Genomic DNA, 14342 nt, shown 5'->3' with positions numbered 1-14342 from the left:
TTCTGAGACGTAAAACACGACAATTAAATTGAAAAAGAGAAAGCAAAAAGTTGAAACGTCTCTTTTTTGTGCGGCACTGGCTTCTTGAGTTTTATTGAGAGGACCGGTAAGTCTCAACACCGCGACATAAAAGGTGTGAGCATTATGCGCATAGCGCAATGCTTCCGCGCCGTACTCACCACCGCAGCTTGAAAAGGCCGCGTGAAACATGAGGCAACAGGGCAAGCGGTAATCCGAAACGCGCCGTTTCCAAAGCAGTCGACACCGTACGCGGTCCGATTTTGTGAGGACTGTGGGTGAGGTTTCACTAGCCGCTGTCATATCGTGGCGCAGGAGGGAATACCCGAGCACGGCCGCGCGAACCACGAAAGTGTATTGTAGTACACAGATCACGTCAAAGCGACGACTACGCGGTGGCCGATCACCGCCGTGCTGCGCAGTGGGGCAGGTAGCTTTCTTGTGAGGTTCCACACTACACGAAACACTCTCCGACGGCCGCCAAAATTACCTCGTAAGCGCGCATATAGACACACGCAGAACTACGATGAGCAAAACAGGTGCTGTCACCGGCGCCGACGACAGTGGCGCTTTGCGGGCTTTGCCTTCAGTTTTACTTTTAGTTGATGGGAAGACGAACAGAAGCGAGGACATTCTGCGGCCTAAGCCGTCGAAGTTTTGCATGGTCTCGCTTCCGAAGACAGCTCGTCAGATGCCGACCGGGGGTTCTGGCAGCGCGACAGGACATTGTGGTCGACGAGACGAACAAAGCGTCTATTATGTCGCCCTAAATAAGTTGGCTTGCACTCCGGAAATTTATAAATTTGCAGAAAGAAAAAAAAAAGAAAAAGAACCACTAGGACAATATATCTCTCCTTTCTCGTTTCCTTCTCACAGATGTGTAAAAGAAAAGAAAATAACGCATAAAATAAGAAACAGAACTCCGTTTACGCTAAAGGGAGGCCTGTATCTTCTAAACTCCCTCTTAAAGAGGATGTAGAATTGAGGTTCTGTCTCCTTCTTTCATCCGCATTTTGCGAGGGAGAGAAATGGAGGACGCTGAGCATTTCTACACCACTCTAAGGGAGCACGGTTTTCAGGCACGTAGTCTCAAGGGAGGTCACATCCCTTAAAATGCCTTTTTCGGCTCATTTCCGTTTACAGTGTATGGCATGCCGCCTAATCATAACGTCGTCTTGGAACGTAAAACGAATAACTTATTAAAAACTTTTTTTGAACCAATGCATGCGTATTTTGTTTTCTCGCGCTCTCGCCATCTGTCCTTGAGAGTAATTGAAACAAATAAATTAAAGGGAGGAGCACAGCTGCAGTTTTTTACCGCGGAACGTTTTCGTCGTTTCGGTTTACAGACGGTAGTGACGCTAGTAGAGTACTCTGGAGACGTCTTCGGAGGACTCACGCACAGGCATTACCCGTAAAGAATAGCGGCAGGTGGAATGCGCTCACTTCATGGGACTGTTGGGCTTGTGATTGTTATTGTTGTTTTTTTCCTTGCTGCTATATCATTTGGTACGTGCCAAGCTGAGCGTAAGAGGACATTCACAACATACACAAGCATATATATATATATATATATATATATATACATTACACATTGAGGGAAGCGATCTGAAGGCAACGTCGTGACAGGGACTCGACCTTTGTCATCGGCATTTTCTTGTCGTTCTTCCCAAATGCGGTAATGTACCATTATATATATATATATATATATATATATATATATATATATATATATATATATATATATATATATATACGTACTGAACACGTGGACTGCCTCGTGAAATTAAAAATAAAACATTGAATTCTTTATTCGGGAACTGCCATCGACTGTTATAAAATTGACAATATGGCTCACCTACATAATGGATTTTTATTTTTATTATGTCGTTGCAGAATTTCCCATTCGTAACTAGTTCAAATGATACACCAGTAATTACATGGCATTACGCAATCATAAGTTACCGTAATCACACCTATGACCAACTCTTTCTATGAAAGATTGATAATTTTATAGCTTTCTCTTGAAGACTTCGCGACAAGGCCTAAATTCAAGCGCAGTTCAGGGAAGTGAGGGTTCGGACGTGTTCCCAGGGCCTCTCGTAGACTACGGCTGTGCAGGTTGCCTTTGCCTGTAATGAAAAACGATCGATATGCAATAATTTTATATTTAGATAATGCCAAAAGGCAAGGAAGCTACGGAGACTTATCTCAGGAACTAGCTGTAGCGAACGTCATATAATGCGGCGTCAACAAAATGCAATAGCGTGCTTACAAGTTGCAAGTGCAAGTTGAAATGAAGCGGCAACGAACAGTGAAGTCACGTCACGGAACATTCAAGGTTGCTGAGTATTTTTAGTATTTTAATCAACAAGTGTTTCATGTAAACCAAACTGCACCAATAGCACAGTGGTGAAGGATTAAATTTGGAGGATGCGAAAAGTGTTACGTGATTCTCAAAGAAAAGGTCGGCTGTTTGGTATTTAACATTCTTCTGGCTCTATCACTGGCGCCTTCAAAAGAGGCTCTAGAGGTTACTGCTCAAATTCCGTGGTATTCTTGAGTATATCTGTTTAACTTCTTGCGCAGCGAAATGCCAAATGCCAGGCAGACAGGTGTAGCCATGCATATTATGTTTCTGCAGGATATTATGGTACCAGTAACCGATATTCGGTTATAGTGAGATTTCAGACCAACAGGCTACAATTGTTAGGGTTTCTTACTGGTTTGCAGAATGCACGCATGCAGAAATGTCGTTGAAAATTACTTAAGCAAATGGATTCTTCGATTAATATACCCCTGCAAAGAGCGAGAAGTATAAGCATGTCGCAATTTTGCTCTATCAAACAAACGGTCCATTCAAACTGCTACGCAAAAAATCAGTTTACAGATTTTTTTTTTTGCATATGTCCACGCTATATTTCTGTAGAACGATCAGTTATTTGCAAGATTTACAGCGTCCTGCATCGTTTTGTTAACAATCTGAAAGTTTGTCTGCGTGATTTTAGAAGGTGCCTGGTGAGGCACAGCAGCTTGACAGCATATACACGATTTGCAATACTGTATTAAATAAGTAAGTGGAACATTTTCAAGTGGCGCAGATCATAGCTAGTTCCACCAAGTAATGCAGGCAATGGTAAAGATGTCAGAAAAAATTCCTTGCTTTCAAAATGTGACAGCGAAATGGTTTGTACGCATGCTGATTTCCGACATTTCTTTTAACTATGCTAGGGTAGTGTTTACAATCTGCTCATTTTCTCCTGAGGCAAAATCAACTTCCCCTGCGAAATGTTTGACTTGAAATATTATTTAACACTCATATACATCTTTCCTAGGTTGTTGGAATATGGCTCTCATCTGCATCAGAGAGCTAGGTCCCCATCCTTATTTGCACGCTTTTCTTAGAGCTTCCTTGGTCTCCGGTCTCTCAAACTTTTATATTTGCGGAATTTTCCAAACCAAGATGAAAATCTGTGAAGTGCACGAAATAACTTGATATATTCGGGTGCTTCAGTTTGTAGAAACAAAACAGTGCTTAAAGCATGCATCTTTTTAAAGGGAGAACTGCGTTACAAATTGGACAGTGTCGAAAGAAAAGAACGCTGCTCCGAGCATTACATTTCGTTTCCACTCATTCCCCGTGATGGTACGTAGAGTTATTAAGAACTTCAAAAGCCAGAAAATTGTATCGGCTGCAAAATGGCTCTGTATAGTCCTGTGTTATGGACGTCAGGTTTATAAGCCCTTGGTAATTGTTCCTAGAGATAAATACAGCTTCAAAGCCTAGAGAAGTGTATCGGATGCAAAAAGAACTCCGCATAGTCCTGTGTTATGGACTTCAGGTTTATAAGTACTTGAGAATTGTTCATAGAGATAAATACAACTTCAAAGCCTAGAGAAGTTTGTTGGCGGCAAAAAGTAACTCCGCGGAGTACTGCGCTATGAACTTCAGGTATATGAGTACTTGAGCATTGTTTACGGCACTATAGCTGATTATGTCAAGCTGCTCAATCATGAATACAACAGTCATTAACAGAAATAGATCCACGTTGTCAATTGGCGGTACCTTAGAATCAATGCATAAAACATTGAAGGGCGTATTTGACATCACAAACTAACTTTAACTACAATACAGCTCTCTAGATAATTTTTACGCTCCGAGAAAGTGTAATATGCACTCATGTAGCATATGTGGGCATCACAGTGCCGGTCAATACTTATGTTTGTTGGAAAAGAGCATGCATCTCATTAACCTGATGCTTTAGTCTACTTGGGTAGCTGGGACTCTGTGGATACCTCGCTTAGACTGCCATTTGTTTTGTCTATTTTTTTTCTGATTTTCATAGTACCTGACCAAAAAATGAAGCAACACTGTACAATGAAGATGTGCAACGGTGCATGTACAGTATTATGGCATGTGCGCGTTTGTTAGAAGCGTCTGAAAAGCATAATTCACGAAACCCATGTTTTTTTTTGCGCTAAGGACAGGAACCATTACGTTTACAACAGCAACAGAACACGCATAGTTTCTTTTTGCTATGTAAGTGCACTGGCATGTATAGGTGGCGAATATGTATATTTAAAACTTTTATATTGGTAGCTTGACTTGTAGAACCCAGCCGGGAAATGCCAGAATTCCGTATAATGCCAGAATTTTATATAATTAAAATCCTTTTTTTCCGAAAACTTTAAAAGCAATTACGCAGAATGCTTAGCGGACAATAGTGATAAAGTATAAGTTCATACATTTCTAGTATCTTATATCGACGTTTGCTGAACGTTATATCTTGACCCGTCATACCGATAACACCCTGCCGCGTTGTTTTTACATGTGATGTTTTGATTGTGTTGCGTGAACACAAACAGCAGCAAGTACTTACACAGTCCTTCAAGTCCATTGGCCGTTGAAACGAAATTTCACACTATTTTTATGACGTATGTCAATTGGTTTCATCCCACTGAAGAGCAATATCAATGCGACTCAGTGCGGGCAGGTTTCTCCTTGTCGGTGAATGCAAAGTTGTTGGGTAGAAAGATATAATTGTGCGCCTTCTGTATGACTGTCATCATTTAGTGCACAAAGGAAAATGTGCTGCCCCACGGTCGAAAAGATTTACACCCATCCCCTTAAGAAAACCAATTCCTGCATCATGGCCCCAAATAACATCGGCTCTAATAGGTGCAAAGCATTGTTTAAAAACACCGGCACTGAATGAAAAACTGCCACCGTTGTCACGCTCTTTTTTTTATTTATGTGGACAAATTCTCTTCGCATGCGTTATTGTATTCTCCTTAGCTTTTCTACCGTTTTTGCTCTCCTGGCCCCCGTCCTGTAATTGGCAGCAGGATAGTTACCTTGGTTAAAGTGTCTGCCTTTTTCTCCTAATTTGTGTCTTGAGAAACTTGCGAAGAGAAATTTATTAATGCTTACCTGATTATCCTTCGGTGGGCAACGTTCAGCGTTGTACTCAACTTCACCTATTGTGCAATCAGATCCGGCAATGGTGAAGGTTATGCGGTAGTTGACGCCAGCAACTACCTGCAAATATTTGACCAGACGAAAATTTCGTTTCTTATGTTATTTTTTTTTTAGTTATACAAGTACCTGCAGCACCACAAGAGCAGCTTTTCAGCAGATGGTCCGCATGATGTGCTCTCTGCCGACTCAACACTGCATGTAAAGCTGAAACAGCACGCGGTTTTGTACTCCCCTTCCGTCGCATGCTTCAAATGTATAGTTAGTACTCTGAATTAACTCCCTGGTGGAGGAAGGTCTCGGGAATGCGCGGTGTCGCGCCTAAGGCTAACTTTGCTTTCACACTGTTCATAACTTCAAGCCTGCAGATTTCTGTTATTCTTTTTTCTTGCGTTCAGTGATTGTTTTTACCCCAAACACAGCCATTGCATCAAAAAAGGCTGACAAGATTTATTGGAAACATCGAAGCGGCATAGTCTTTGTGCGATCACCGAAATACGTTAACGTAGGCTGTGCAGAAATTCGTAACTTTTTTTATTTCAACCTATACAGCATTTCCATTATTGCGTGGCATTGTGAAGTCCCCATAGTGAAGCCACGAAAAAAATTTGTTTCTTACTAGGCTCCTAGTGAAGTCCTGCATAACATCCTCCGTATAAGCGGCATGCTCTCGGTTCCGCCTAGACCACCGCCGTAAGCGTATTTTCAAGCGAGATCACACGTGATCAAACGCGACCAACTCGCTGCTCACGGCTGTATGCGGACAATAAGCAAACGCAACGTTTATACACAGCCTTGCAAATTTAGCGCCCAAAAAGCGCGCCGAAACATTGAGTATTACAAAGCAAAAACGGCAAGGAGCAGTGAGGGAGGTGCTGTCAGAGAAGAAATAAAGCGAACGTCAAAAGTTCACGCGCCTGCTTTTTCCACACTTTTGCATTGAAGTCACCCATTACTACTGTATACTAAGTTTGCACTTTTCTCATCGCTAATTCAACACTTCAGCAAACTGATCTACTTCTTCATCGTCGTGAATGGATGTTCGAGCGTAGGCTTTTACTACCTTTAATCTATACCTATTGTTAAGTTTGATTACGACTAGTGCTATACTCTCGTCAATGCTGTATAATTTGTCAATGCTGCCCGCTATGTCCTTATGGGTTAGGAATCCTACTCCGTATTGCTTCTTATCAGGGAGATCTCTATAGCAGATGACATGGCCGTTTTTGCCCATAGTAAAACCTAAAAAAATGGACGCCTAGATGGTCCGCCCTCATCTTCGCGCCTTTCACCTGAGATCAAATTTATAAGGCTGGCACGTGCTTTTGCAAGAAGAAGGAATAAAGATAGGTAGACAGGAAGGTTAGCGAGTGTATATGCAAGTGACCTATTCTGTACTGTGTAAATGTTACAAGAGGGAATGAAAGGAAACCGGAGAGCCGAGCGCTAAATTGAAAAGGAAAAGAATCTGTGAGCATCACTGCGATGCGGCGCACTGCAGCAACAGCCCGCATGCCTAGGAGCAAGCCACCGCAAGGGTCCCAAGCACAGTCTAGACAATGGTTCTCTCCCTCAACAAGGTGCATATAAAGGCAGTCGAGTTTCGTCTTCTATTAACACCATAACGAGGGCAGTCACATAAGAGAACTGGGATTGTTATCTCGCAGCTTCGGAAGTTTATGGTTAACACTGAGACCTCTTTTGTGCAAGATCACTACTGTACTGAATACCTTGAATAATGTTTCATAACTATTGAACAAAACATAGCGCTAAGGTGAAGCAGTTTCTTGAATTCACTGTCATTGAATGGAGTTTCTTTTTGCTTCCAGTTTCGCCGATTACCTAGAGGTCCAGGAGTCATGAGGACAAATACTTCTGAACAAATACAAAGCCTATATGATGTGGTTTTCATGACGAAGCAATTAAGTCAAAATGAAATACACATTTCAAGAGTTTTTTTTTTCTTATTGGCAAAGTATACAGAAAAACTCACTTGCACCTCCCTACGTTCACCCAAACACTGCGACATGCATACGGAATGTAAGGAATATTGTTAGCATTGCCTGGCTCCCAGAACAGTTTTTCAATTCAAACACGTTTATTTTCTTGCAGCACTTTCATTCTTTATTTTTTCATGCTAGTCATTGAGAGCAGTCTTTTCATCAGCTGCGAGCACTTCGCTGTCTCATTCGATAACTTATCTATACAAAATGTGACCTTACACTTAAGTTTGGAACGCATGTTTGTTCTTATTCTGATATTAACGCTGCAGCATTAAGGGCGCCATGTCGCACAGAATCCGTCGTCGACGACCCTCGCCCTAGCGTCAACCGACGTTTCAGCAGAAATCAGTTCGAACCACGCATACCCAGCCGTCCAGGTCATCCATGTAGTGCAAGTTACTGAATTAGTGAAGTCACTGAACTAGTGTAATTTCTCAAAGTAAAATAAACAAGAAAATTTTTAAAGTACCACTTCCGCACAACATACATGCGTAAAGCTGCATTGTAATTTGAATGCACGAGAAAGGATAATGCTGTTGCTCGGAAACTGAAAAGAAAAAACCCTCTTTCCAGCGTTTCTACTATTTAAAGAGTGGCCTTGGCCTCCAAATGTTGCGCGCGCTGGTGAGTGCAAATCTCAAAGGCCATAAAGCGGCGCGCTCGCTTTATCGATTCTTTGCAACACTTCCGAATGGCACTTGGCTCCTCCGCTTCGCGGTGCTCGAAAGAGGCCACGTTTCTACCAGAAAGCTTGCCTTCGTGCCTAACAATCGCGGCCAGTATTTTGCGGTAAACATCACGGTTAGCTGAGCAGCAGTTGCCGGGAAGTGGGAGGAGCAGGCAGAGACCTTTGAATGCTGTCGCGTTCCGCTCTTAAAGGCCAAGCTTAAGCGTCCTTCAAATGTAGTACTTATCTGATATTTTACCTAATTTTTTCATAAACAAAGCAAATTTATTAGCGACCCTATTGCAAAAACCAGCGTCCTCCAGTGTGAAACCAGCGCGCTTTTTGGCGCTGGGTCGCACTGGGTACGTTGGCACTCGCTGGGACTCACTGGGACACCAGTGAGAACGCTGGATAAGAGCAGGGTTACACTGGAAGAGACGCTGGTTCCACTGCGATGACGCTGGGGCGCACTGGTTTGTGCTGTACAGGCGCTGGTTCTCGCTGCAGTTCGCTGGTTCGCACTGGAAACTGCGCTGATTGTGTTTGTGCCGCGCTGGTTCCAGCACGCAAGGACGAGCGCTGCTGAATATTAAATGCTTTATACAATTTCATCGCTTGATACTAGTCTCTTATTCTAAATAACGCTATATCTTGGGGTTATAAAACCCTATATCGTGTCACAGCCTGGAATAAAGATGCGTGAGCTGCCCTGTTTATTCATGCACATTTGAAACTGAAAATCACTTTCGTTTTTCTTTTCATTTTTCCTTTCGTCTGGGCGGATAGCTAAATTCTTGAACGAAACCACGTAAACGCAGAGGACGCCGCGTTTTTTAGTAGTTCGCACGTAACGTATGACTGGTAGTTGTCGCCGTTGTCGCAGTGTTGTGGAGTGGACATGAAATGCAGAAGTCGTTCAGACGCGCGCGAACGGACCCCGAGTTCGAAGCCTATCGCCGACTGATATTATGGCACCGATAACAAAGCTGAGGTGATTCGTGCGCTTCCACTTTCCCTATTGTACTAAAAAAAAGTTCTGAGGCTCAAATACACACATTTTAGCTTTCGCCAGCTATATACCCGCGCCGAGATCGGTCCCCACCGAAGCTTAGGCCTAGCGTATCCGCCGAGTCCGTCCTCACGCTATCGGCGCGTCTAGGCTCAGGAATCAAGAACGCTAACATGTATAAATCACTCTATATTTCAGCTTTCGCATCGGTGTTCTTAAATAAACAATTTTTTCATGTCTACAGTGCCAGCGCAAGAAGCGATGACCGCCGATGTGACCCGTCATAAACACAGGTATATGTGCTATCGCCGAAGGCTCCCAGCACTAGCCTGCGCTTCTCTGACGAAGATATACGACTAGACAGGCGTGTTGACTGAAAGGCATCACTGAACTAAGGAAACGTTCCATATCCTTTGCGTGAAGAACAAGAAACGGCTATCGAAATCGGCAGTAACAGCCAATACACCGTCCCGGGTCGGCTGTTCATTTAGAATTTAGAACTTTGTTTCGAAGTTACAATAGCAATCGCAAGTGAAAATCGATGTTGTGGCACTTCCAAGCATACTACTGAATACGGACAGAAACTTTTTCTTTCTGTTACAGGCGTGAGTTTTATTTGCTGGGCGATACCGCATCAGTCATGCCTGTACGTGACGTGGCTTTGCGAAACAAACTGCTTCTCGGCTTTGACGTTGCAAAGTATCCGACTATTCCTGTCTGTTGGCGTGTATTGATTATTGACCATTATTTCCATGCAATAAAGAAAAAAAAAAAAGTTGGCGTGGCGTAGCAGTAGAGTGCTGGGCTGGGGATCTGTAGGTCGGACGTTCGAAACCTGGCCGGGGCCGTTTTATTTTTTACGTTTTCCTTTCCTTTTTTTTATTGCACTAAAACGCTCTTTGTTGCTTTCTGTATTCAAAAAAGTATATACAGCGTCCAGGCACCGCGTATTTAGCGCGCTAAAGCTGTTTTTCGCGCAAGTGGCCAGTGCCTCCCAGCACGCTGCGCCTTCCCAGCGTCCCAGCATCCAGCGCGCTGCACTGGGCCCATAATCCGGCGCACTGGGTCCCAGTGGCACTGGGTTTTGCAATAGGGGACAAAGCGATGAAATGAGAGGCCCAAAATTTCTTGGCCACAACCACATTAATTTCACGCAAGTTCATGCGTTGTGCTTGTTCCACATTTTAAACGTTGTAAGCGCGAGCGATTCATATCCGCTTTTGTAATTCCTGTCGCTGATTATCTTTTACTTCGTACTGTCAGAGACTGGTATGTAAGCCGTCATTCTGCGTTAAGAACCTACAGTTAACCTATGCTGCACACTCTGTTGTATTGCAAATAAATTATTCTTCTTTAAAAGATATGTACTGTGTCTAAGCCTGCATGGCCATGTCAGCGTGAATGTACAGAATGCTTTCAGGGTGCGTACACCGATGAAATAGACATCGCGCTAAAGAATACTTCATACTTCAAGTGGTAGGAGAAAAACATAATTTTATAACTGTGTATGGGCACAGTTGATATAAAGAATATAACTAGGGCAGATCCAGCCAGCTTCTGTACATGATATCTAAATCCGAATTCAAATCCTCCTTCTAGATAATTGGGCATGCAAGCGTGCAGTATATCTCACATGCTTGCCACCACTGATTCGCACACCTTACTTTGCATGACACACAGCACAATAGCGTCGTGCCCGCTTAATGCAGCACGTCCACGGCATGTTTAGTTCATATATTGATATAACTAAAAGTAGTTTGTGCATGAATATGGCTCGACTTCCGCAAGGAGGATTGCTTACATTCCAGTTAGAAGAAAGTGCTCATCGCGGTGCTGCAGACCACACAAAATTACCACCAGACACAGTGGGTAGATCCGGTTTATTCCAAGTTCATTTTGCGTCCGAGCGATCGACTTGCAAGGCTAGGAATGGAGCCGTTGTGAGCTTCCATAAGTGGCAAAATGACGCCCGGTTATAAAGTTTCACACAGTTGAAACGTTATTTTGACGACAGTCGCCGCGGTAAGCGGGTGGCTTCAGCCCTTCGGCCTCGACCGTCGCATTCCGACAGAAATGCAAGAACGCTTCTGTCATCCATTGGTGCGCGTTAGATAAGCCAAGGTGCTCACAGATAATCAGGAGGTCTCCGTTACATTACTGCGTCCATCGCAATCCACGCCTTGATTGTTTTCCGCCCTTTCTTCTTTTAATATCAACGGCACTGCTTCTACGGCCACGGTAGCTAGTAGCATCATCACATGCGCCCGGAAGGTGAATACGTGAACATCAGCTAGCGTGGGCAAAGCTTCGGATATTTGCAAAACAATTACGGTAGGCTCACTGACGCGCCTTGCTGCTTCAAAATAAACTCGAACGGAGTGGCGTAAAAGCTGCGGTTGGAGAGCATTTTTCTGGTGCTCACGAAAGCGATAACTGTCAATCTCACGGACAGGGCACCCTTGTTTCGGCCAGCGGAAGTGAAAAGAAATACTTGTCGTTTCAAAAAAACTTAGATCTGCCGGCAAAATCCCATCCGCTTATTGACCGTCTCAATCTAACCGGGTGTATTGCCATTATACTGTCGAGGCAGCGTAACATTGAAGCAAGCGCAGTTGCCTATAACTGCAGGTGTACATGCTGGCGGCGAATCATTTTTCGCTGAAACCTGTGAACGAGGCTGAAAGTTTCTCACCAAAAGCCAACATCCCGGTTAAGGAACGACTGCACCGAACAATGCGCAGCAAAGAGAATAAAGACAAGATAGTGAAGGAAACCATTTGACTGAAGAAACAGTTTTCGCGTAGCTCCCATTCTCCGCAATCTTACGCCTTTTAGGCTTTCCGCCGCACATGATGGTTCTTAAAAGCGCTAGTCGTATAGTGCTACTTATTTAAATACGTCTTTACTATGACAAACCACATAGGCATCGGCAACAGTGGCACAGACTATCTGTATGCCACACACGATCATCAAGAGTGAACACTCGACATAAAACGACAGCTTTGGAAGCACAAATGTAAGTACAAATAGCTGTGCGAGTCCTCTGTGTCCGAGCAGTGACGTGGTGTAGCGGTTAGGGTGTTTGGTTGTCCCCCGATTTACGCGGCATCGATTGCCACGGTGTCCGTCTTTGTGTAATGTGTCTTACCATATTTGTGCGGTGAGTGTTAGCAATTTTCTATTATGTGCCTTTAAGCAATATGTATTTAAACTGTGCGCAAAACGACTGCTGGTGGCACCTGTCTATAAAAAAATATGTTTTCATAAGAAATACCCATTAGGCCGCATAAATTTGAAGCCCTTAGTAAGCTGGCCAGATTTGATCTGAAATACCTCATAAAGAGTTGACGTTATGCGTTCCATTTTGCAAGCGGTTGTTATCTGCAATGGATGGCGCCATTTAAAGGCTGACTGCGTGCACGAGGGACGTACAAAACAGGCAGCATACGCTGTAGTTCCGCCTGGAAGGAGCCATTTATGTGCGTAGGAATTTTGTTATACTTTTCGCATTATATACGTTGTTTTAGGCCGGTATTGACTAGGAGTGTATATACAGGGATAGAAGGCAGAACAACAGTCAAAACGATGTTGATCTCTAAAATGGCTAATATCTGACTAAGTTAGTTCACAAACGCAGCACTCAATGAATTGTAGTACTGGCAGGATATAATACTGAATGCTCTCTATGAATGTAGATATAATATAAAAATACACATTGAACCCCAACAGCTACAATTTACTAAATTTAAGCTTCCGGAATAAAACTTAACTGCAGCATATCATTTATGAGAAAGAATAAGTTAGTTTATGTGAGCTCTCGCGTCCATCAACAACATTTGGTAGAAATGGAGGAAAATATTTTTTTTTACGCTGCAAAGCAAAGCAATAAACTTTACATCCACATTTATATTTCGAAGATCATTGCGTACCTGAGTCTCCACCTTTGTGAGCTCGAGAACTGTGTCGTACTTCTGCAGACCTTCAACGCGCTGAGCCACAGCGAAGTGGGCCAGTTCTTTGTACTTCGGGCTCGACGAGGGTTGCTTCGTCGACCAGCCTCCGGGAATTGCGAGGGTGACAGCGAACAGCGCTGTTAGGAGGACTGCAATCATACCTGCGCTCTGAGACATGACCGTTTTCTTTCGCAGAGTTTCAGAAGGCAAAAATTTGCGCGCGATTGGCGTTCTCGCTTCTGGCGACGGCAGCTCTGGTTTGAGCACGGCCCCTTCGTCTTTTTTATCATCAACCGTGACGCGTCAGCTGGTGTAAAGAGCAAGAAAATACCAACGGTTACCATGCCACGATAAGCTAAGAGATAAACTGACAGGAAGCGCAATATGGACTCAAAAGAAAATAAAAAATAAAGGGAAAAGATAGTGCCTCGGAGATAAGAGCCTTGGAGGTATTATCACTAGACGATATGCGCAGTGTTCGGCTTTCTATGGACAGCCCTGAGAGGTTTTAGTTTCACGCTGCCGTCTATTTCCATTGACATTGCTGTGTAATGTGTGACGGTACTGATGGCTTTGACATTTGCAACAGAATAACGACGTGTTTCACTACTGGAGAAGAACAAAAATATTGGCGGTTACCTACGTCACGCTCTATAGCTACCTATGGAAATTACGGAGATATTCGAGTGACAAGCGCTTCAAATTCAACTAAATCATATAAACTAAGAATCATATAGATTTTAAACAATGATATTGCTCTGAGGTATACTTTGTTTACGGCAAATTCTATGCTGTCATGGAGCGGTTTCAGTGTTACCTTTACAGTAAACAATACATTAGATTAAATAAACATTGTTCAAGTAAAATTATAAATCACATTTCTCCCGTATTGATTTTTGCAATGAACCCAGCTACGAAATGTAGTTCACAAAGTTTAATTTGCCGAATTTTGTCCGCGAACTCACAATTAATAAAGGTGAACATGACGAAGGTTTAGCTCTTTATTGACGGCAAACGCAATTTCTCAACTTCGATTGCACATTGTACATGTACCACCAAATTTATAACCCGTTCATTTTAAAGTGCTAGATGTATGGTACAGCGGCAGGTAGCTTCACGTTGCCGTCGAGGGTTTTATTTTTGATTCAGTAATAAACTAGTTGTTTTTTTGCGTTTACACTTTTTCGAACTGTCGTTCCGTGATTCATTTGTTTCT

At 43.2% G+C, this 14342-nt stretch overlaps 1 protein-coding gene across 1 annotated transcript; it reads right to left on the bottom strand.

Annotated features, from left to right (window-relative positions):
• Positions 1-1799: 1799 nt before the first annotated feature.
• LOC126535334 (cystatin-2-like) lies at positions 1800-13400 on the bottom strand. Its single transcript, XM_050182224.3, has 3 exons — positions 13103-13400; positions 5450-5557; positions 1800-2150 (listed from the first exon to the last, which is right to left on the bottom strand). Exons 1-3 carry the CDS (start codon positions 13301-13303, stop codon positions 2070-2072), a joined length of 390 nt encoding a protein of 129 aa, XP_050038181.1. The 5' UTR covers positions 13304-13400; the 3' UTR covers positions 1800-2069.
• Between the last annotated feature and the right edge of the window lie 942 nt (positions 13401-14342).

Source organism: Dermacentor andersoni, chromosome 7 (assembly GCF_023375885.2).
Source record: "Dermacentor andersoni chromosome 7, qqDerAnde1_hic_scaffold, whole genome shotgun sequence".
Classification (NCBI taxonomy): domain Eukaryota; kingdom Metazoa; phylum Arthropoda; class Arachnida; order Ixodida; family Ixodidae; genus Dermacentor; species Dermacentor andersoni.
Note: the sequence above shows the minus strand (reverse complement) of the source record. Positions and strands in the feature narration are given on the sequence as shown.

Bases quoted from the DNA above. Each gene is read 5' to 3' on its own strand.
- LOC126535334 (XM_050182224.3), bottom strand. From the start codon at position 13,303: ATGTCTCAGAGCGCAGGTATGATTGCAGTCCTCCTAACAGCGCTGTTC. The intron at 5,558-13,102 runs GTACGCAATGAT...AAATATTTGCAG, and splicing joins TCACAAAGGTGGAGACTCAG to GTAGTTGCTGGCGTCAACTA. The intron at 2,151-5,449 runs GTAAGCATTAAT...TTTTCATTACAG, and splicing joins GCCCACCGAAGGATAATCAG to GCAAAGGCAACCTGCACAGC.